This window comes from Entamoeba nuttalli (assembly GCF_000257125.1).
Source record: "Entamoeba nuttalli P19 unplaced genomic scaffold asmbl_4245, whole genome shotgun sequence".
Taxonomy (NCBI): Eukaryota; Evosea; order Mastigamoebida; family Endamoebidae; genus Entamoeba; species Entamoeba nuttalli.
In genome coordinates this window covers 1-6,334 of record NW_008576649.1, presented here as the reverse complement: position 1 = coordinate 6,334, position 6,334 = coordinate 1, and the positions used below count along the sequence as shown (strand labels likewise).

The 6,334-nt window shown below is 27.9% G+C and overlaps 5 protein-coding genes across 5 annotated transcripts; 2 read left to right on the top strand and 3 right to left on the bottom strand.

Moving 5' to 3' along the window:
• Positions 1 to 803: 803 nt before the first annotated feature.
• On the bottom strand, positions 804 to 1,343 carry ENU1_097740 (ribosomal protein L22 protein; the record flags this gene model as incomplete). The annotated part of the gene is made up of 1 exon (XM_008859218.1): positions 804 to 1,343. The coding sequence occupies one exon, from the start codon at positions 1,341 to 1,343 to the stop codon at positions 804 to 806; it is 540 nt and encodes a 179-aa protein (XP_008857440.1).
• A 390-nt stretch (positions 1,344 to 1,733) lies between these two features.
• On the top strand, positions 1,734 to 4,406 carry ENU1_097730 (translation initiation factor IF-2, putative; the record flags this gene model as incomplete). The annotated part of the gene is made up of 1 exon (XM_008859217.1): positions 1,734 to 4,406. The coding sequence occupies one exon, from the start codon at positions 1,734 to 1,736 to the stop codon at positions 4,404 to 4,406; it is 2,673 nt and encodes an 890-aa protein (XP_008857439.1).
• An 80-nt stretch (positions 4,407 to 4,486) lies between these two features.
• ENU1_097720 (hypothetical protein) lies at positions 4,487 to 4,897 on the top strand (the record flags this gene model as incomplete). Its single annotated transcript, XM_008859216.1, has 1 exon — positions 4,487 to 4,897. The coding sequence occupies one exon, from the start codon at positions 4,487 to 4,489 to the stop codon at positions 4,895 to 4,897; it is 411 nt and encodes a 136-aa protein (XP_008857438.1).
• Positions 4,898 to 4,917: 20 nt separating this feature from the next.
• ENU1_097710 (anti-silencing protein, putative) lies at positions 4,918 to 5,622 on the bottom strand (the record flags this gene model as incomplete). The annotated part of the gene is made up of 1 exon (XM_008859215.1): positions 4,918 to 5,622. One exon carries the CDS (start codon positions 5,620 to 5,622, stop codon positions 4,918 to 4,920), a length of 705 nt encoding a protein of 234 aa, XP_008857437.1.
• Positions 5,623 to 5,711: 89 nt separating this feature from the next.
• ENU1_097700 (hypothetical protein) lies at positions 5,712 to 6,182 on the bottom strand (the record flags this gene model as incomplete). Its single annotated transcript, XM_008859214.1, has 1 exon — positions 5,712 to 6,182. The coding sequence occupies one exon, from the start codon at positions 6,180 to 6,182 to the stop codon at positions 5,712 to 5,714; it is 471 nt and encodes a 156-aa protein (XP_008857436.1).
• Positions 6,183 to 6,334: the final 152 nt, after the last annotated feature.

Sequence of the window (6,334 nt, the reverse complement as noted above, 5' to 3'; positions counted from 1 at the left end):
AAGATGTAAAATTGCAAGAATAATAAATAATAACCAAAATATAATGAAAATACAAGAAGGAGGAAAAAAATGAAAATGATAACGAAGAAATACTCACACATCAAAATCAAAATAAGGAATTAAAAGAAAAACTTAAAGAATATAAAATGAAAAGAATGGAAGAAGAACAAGCAATCTCAAATGAAATGATGGAAAAAGCAAAAGAAATAGTTAAGAAAGAAAAAGAGAAAGAAAGAAATAATAGATATGGAAATACAAGTATAAAAAATTCAAAAGAACAATAATGAAATGAAGAAAAATCAAAAGTACCAGAAGAAAACACAGAACTAGAAGAGAAAATAAATGAAAAGTAATTCCAGAAATAAGAAGATTATATCATTTAATCATAAAAGCTTAATAAAATGATACAAGAGAAAGAATAATGATCCTAATAATAAGGAAAAAGGAAATGAATAAGAAAGTGAAAAGTGAATGTAATGTTCAACTCAAAAATTTAATAAAAGCAAAGTTGATGTATAAATTTAAGAACATTATTTATTCCTTTTAATTATCTTAATTTAAGTATGTAAACCTTCTGTCATTATATTATGACTTATTGGGTCTTTTATTTAATACATAAATTTTCATGTACATTATATAAAGGCACATGAATAAAACATATAAATTGAAACTTATCAATAACAATCATTATTAGAAAGTAATAACAGAGAAACAATATAGGATAACGTAGTTAAAAATGTTGTAAAAAGAATAAAAACCATTAGAAGAAAACAAAATAACCACTAACAACCAATTAGAATCGCTTAATTGAGAACGTAGGCGATTTTTTGATGAGTAGACTTCTTTCCTTTAATTCCTTCAGTTGGTTTGGCAACTTTCTTTTCTTTTTCAGTTAAAATAAGTTCAATATGGCATGGGCTGCTTGAGAAGGAGTTAATGCTTCCATGTGCTCTGTAAAGTCTTCTTCTTGATGAACGAGCTTCTTGAACAGCAATATGGCTGACAGTTAAAAGAGCTGTATTAAGTCCTTTTGCTTTGGCATTGTCAACAGCATTCTTAAGAAGTTTAAGAATGAATTGTGCTGATTTGACTGGCCATCTTCCAAATGCACAATTTAATCCTTTGCATTGAGCTTTACGTCCAACTCCTCCATTGTGTTTTCTGAATGGAACAATTTCTTTCTTAATGATAACGTTTTTAAGGAATTCTTGAGCACGAGCAACTTTCATTCCTCTAATGGCATCTGCAGTTTCGTAAGTGTTCTTGAAATGAACCTTAAGGTTATCACCACGTGCTTGAGCGGCTTTTGCTACATTAACTGGTTTAGCGCAATACTTGACCATTTCTACTACAAGTGGTGTTTACAGATATTTTAGTTCTTTTGTTCCACCCTAAGGGTTCTTATTTATTTCTTTAGTTAATTTATTATTTAAATTTAAAATTTGTTTTTCTTTTTTATGTCTTTATTATTTATTTCTTTTTGGAAATTTGTTATCTTTAAATAATAATAAATAAGAATGAATAAAAACAATTACATTTAATCAAAAGTCATTTAATTTGCTTGCTAAAAAATGGTGTCAATAATTGATTATAAAAGGGTAGTGTACAAAGGCTTATTAGAGGCACAATCAATTTCTCAAAGAAATATAGTAAAATTTAGTATGAAATTAGTTAATTAATAGTAAATAGGGTTAATAGATAAAAAGAACTCAAAAAAGGTTTTGAAGTAGAGAATGCCAGCACAAAAAGGAAAGAAAGCTAAAGTAACAAAAAAAGTAAGTAAGAAACAAGTCAATAAAGTCCCACATGGAGAAAAGATTAATTATGATGACATGGATGAGGAAGAACTTCTTAAACAACTTGCAGCAGAAAATGAAGCAAGAGAAGCTGCAAGAAAAAAAGAAGAAGAAGAAAAGAAACCAGAAGAAAAAAAAGAAGAAAAGACAGAACCAGAACCTAAAAAGGAAGTTAAAAAAGTAGTTAAGAAAAAAATTTCACCTGCTGAATTAGCTCGAAAGAAAGCATTAGAAAAATTAAAGAAAGATAAGGAAGAAGAAGAAAGACTTCAAAAAGAAGAGGAAGAAAGAGAAAAGGCAGAAGCAGAAGCTTTAAGAAAATATAAAGAAGAAGAGGAAAAAAGAAAGATTGAAGAAGAGAAAAGAAAAGCTGAAGAGAAATTAAAGAAAAAAGAAAACCGAAAAAAATTACTTGAAAATGAAAAAGAAAAAAGAAGACTTAAATATTTGGCATCTAATTCTCATGTTATTGGATTAGAAAATCCAGAGTTAGTAGCTCAAGAACGAGAAGAAAAAGAGCTTGAAGAAAAAAAGATTGATGATATGAAAGAGAAAAAGAAGTATCAAAAGAAAAAACCAAAAACTCAAAAACAAGAAGAAGAAGTTGTTACAGAGGAACCACAAGAAGAAGAAATTAAAGAAGAAGATATGGAAAATATGGATTGGGAACAAATGATGGACTTAGAAGAACAAAAAGAACAAGACATTAAAAATAAACAAGAACAAAAGAAAAGAATTGAAGAAGAACGAGCTGCAGAAAAGAAAAGAAAGGAAGAAGAAGAAAAACTTAAAAAAGAACAAGAAGAAATGGAAAAAATAAAGCCAAAATACAGATCACCTATTTGTTGTGTATTAGGACATGTAGATACTGGTAAAACTAAGATTCTTGATAGAATGAGAAGAACTAATGTTCAAAGAGGTGAAGCTGGAGGAATTACCCAACAAATAGGATCTACATTCTTCCCATTAGATTCAATTGAAAAAATGACAGAAAAAATGAAAGATAAAACTAAATTAAAATTTAAAATTCCAGGGTTGTTGGTTATGGATACGCCAGGTCATGAAGCTTTCAACAATTTAAGAAGTAGAGGAACTAGTTTATGTGATATTGCTGTTTTAGTTGTTGATTTAATGCATGGATTAGAACCACAAACAATTGAATCTATTAATTTATTGAAACAAAAGAATACACCTTTTGTAGTTGCATTAAATAAGATTGATAGATGTTATCAATGGAAAGAAACTGATGGAATGCCATTTAAAGAGACATTTGCAAAACAAAATGAAGATACAAAACAAGAATTTGAAAATAGATTAAAATCTACTATTGCAGATTTTGCAGCACAAGGAATTAATGCATGTCTTTATTATGATAATAAAGATATTAAAGAATATGTTTCATTAGTACCAACATCTGCTATTACTGGAGAAGGTATTCCAGACCTTGTTGCAGTATTGATTGCTATGACACAACGATTAATGTTAGAAAAATTAACACCAACTGATTCTCTTCAAGCTACTATTATGGAAGTTAAAACTACAGAAGGACATGGTACAACTATTGATGTTATTTTAGTTAATGGATTTTTAAAGAGAGGAGATAGGATTGTTGTATGTGGAATGAATGGACCAATTGTTACACAAATTCGTGCTTTATTATTACCACAACCTATGAAAGATTTAAGAGTAAAAACTCCTTATATTGTCCAAGACGTTGTTTGTGCTGCACAGGGTGTAAAGATTAGTGCACAAGATCTTGATGGTGCAATTGCAGGATCATCTATTGCAGTTTGTAATAATGATGAAGAACTTGAAGAAGTTAAAAAAGAAGTACAATCAGAATTTGAAAAATTCCAAGTTAGTGTTAGTGAGAAAGAAGGTGTATTTGTACAAGCATCATCACTTGGATCACTTGAAGCATTATTAAAATTCCTTAAAGATTCTAAAATTCCAGTTTCAGGAGTTGGTTTAGGACCAATTTTCAAGAAAGATGTTATGAAAACATTAATTATGAAAGAGAAAAATCCAGACTATGCTATTATTATGGCATTTGATGTTACAGTAGATAAGGAAGCTAGAGACTATGCTGCAGAAGAAGGTATTCTTATATTTACTGCAAATATTATTTATCATCTATTTGATCAATTCACTGAACACATGAAAAAACTTGAAGAACAAAAAAGAATTGCAGCTGAAAATGCTGGAATTGTTGTATGGCCATGTATTGCAGAAATATTACCACAGTATGTGTTTAATGATAGAAATCCAATTATTTGTGGTGTAAAAGTATTAGAAGGAACAATGAAAATTGGATGTCCAATTACATTACCATCAAGAAATAATATGGACCTTGGAAGAGTTACAGGTATTGAATTGAATAATAAACCAGTTGAAGTTGGAAAAACTGGTGAAGAGGTTTGTATTAAAATTGAACCATTCTCACCATCAAGTGTGTTTACATATAAAAAACATTTTGATTCAAAAGACAAATTGTATTCAAGAATATCAAGAGAATCTTTAGATTTATTAAAACTTCGATATGGAAAAGAGTTAACTCAAGACGATATTCAATTATTAGTTAGATTAAAGAAAATGTTCAACATCTTTTAAATGAACTTTTTCAATATTTATTTTTTTTTTTCAAAAAGAAAGGAACTTTTAATTATGAAAAACACTTCAAAAAGTAAGAAATGGGACAAGAAGTTACTAAACCTCAAATGAAAAATGTTGTTCCAATAGAAATCATTGAAGCATTAAAGAAAAATAAATTACCAGAAAAAGAGTTTATACAAAAGATTGAAACACCAAATATATTAATGCCAATCTTATTTGAATATTTCTTTAAAAGAAAAGCATTCATTGAAGAACGACAGGAAAAATTATTAATTAAAATGGAACGAGTTGAAAAGATGAATAAATTGTGTTTAGGAATGGCTGTTGAAGCACCTAAAAAAATGAGTGGAATGATTGAGTTACCAAATAAAGTAAAACAAGCATTAGACTCATTAAAGCTAATAGAAAAACGAGTTAGTATAATACAAGAACATACTAAACAAATAAAAGTAACACTTATGTTTATAAAGAAGAATGTATTACAATAAATAAAAATTAATAAATTCTTTTATTGTTCCATTGGTTCCATTTCATCTTCACTATCATCTTCATCCATATTTTTTTGTTTCTTCATTAAACCATCTACTCCTAATGCACTTCTAATTTGATTTTTGATTTCTGGGTTTAATTGTATTTCCTCCATTTGATTATCATTTTCTGTTTCATTTGATTGAATAGTTCCATCAGCAGAAAATGATATAACGCGACCAAGTTCTTCTGGGTTTTCTTCAATCATCTCAATATGTTCTTCTTTATCCCAATAACATGGGAATAATGTTACTCTTGGCTCTGAAAGTGTTCTAGTAATCTTTTCTGGAACAAGCATTTCTCGTTTAACAACATCAATAGTAGGGTCAATGCCTTCAAATTCATTGTTAACATAATACCCAATTCTACAAAACTCTTTGTCTTTATAAGAAGCAGAAATTAATATTAATGTATTTCCTAATATCTCATCATCTGGTAATTTACTCATATCAATTGGTCCTGTAGTTATAGTAAACTTATTTAATCCAACGCTTAATGGACCAACCGCAATGTCTTCTAATATTTGGTCATATTCATTTGAAAAAGAAGACCCAACATAAATAACTTTAATCCCAATATCTTCTTGTAATTGTTCACTAACATTTATATATATTTCAAAGCTATATCCGTCTTTCATTGTAGATGGGTTTGGAAAAAGGGAGTTGATTTTAGTTAATGATGCCATTTAATGAATTTAAAAGTAATTAGTTTTTTGAGTTTTTTCTTACAAAAAAAATATAAAAATTTTATTTATTTAGTATATATAACAATATATTATTCATTTTGTAATAACACAAGAAGTCGAACAACTGGGTACTTTGTTGTTGGCTTAAAGAAATCTACTGTTGGATATTCTGACTTCATTCTTTCATTGTCCCAAGTTATAATATTTGAACTAAACCTCTTTGTCACCTTCAATCCAAAAAGGCCATGAACCCCAAACATAAACTTATTTTTTTTATTGAAAAGAAGTGTGTCATAAATGGATTTGTGAATATGACAACAGAAATTAGATTGGTCTACAAATTCAATAATAGAAAAACTGTCTACGTGAAACCACTCATCTAAAAAGAGACTATCCACATAAAACCCAATTGGCTTCATTCCTTCAACAAAGACTAAAAAGAACATGTTTTTTTTCTTATAAATTAATTTATATAAATAATTCTTTGAAAACCCAAATCTATCAGAGTCAAATAAAACTGTAACATTTTCAGAGTTAAAAGAAAAAGGAAGTTGTTCCATTAATTAAAAACTTTTGTTTTTATTTAGTCCTTTTTTATTTTAAATTAAAATGAATAGTTAGCAAAGTAAGATAGTTAATAAAACTATAGTTATTATAGTATTTTATAATTATTTATTAATATATTTCTTGTTTTCTTCTTTTAATTTTTTGT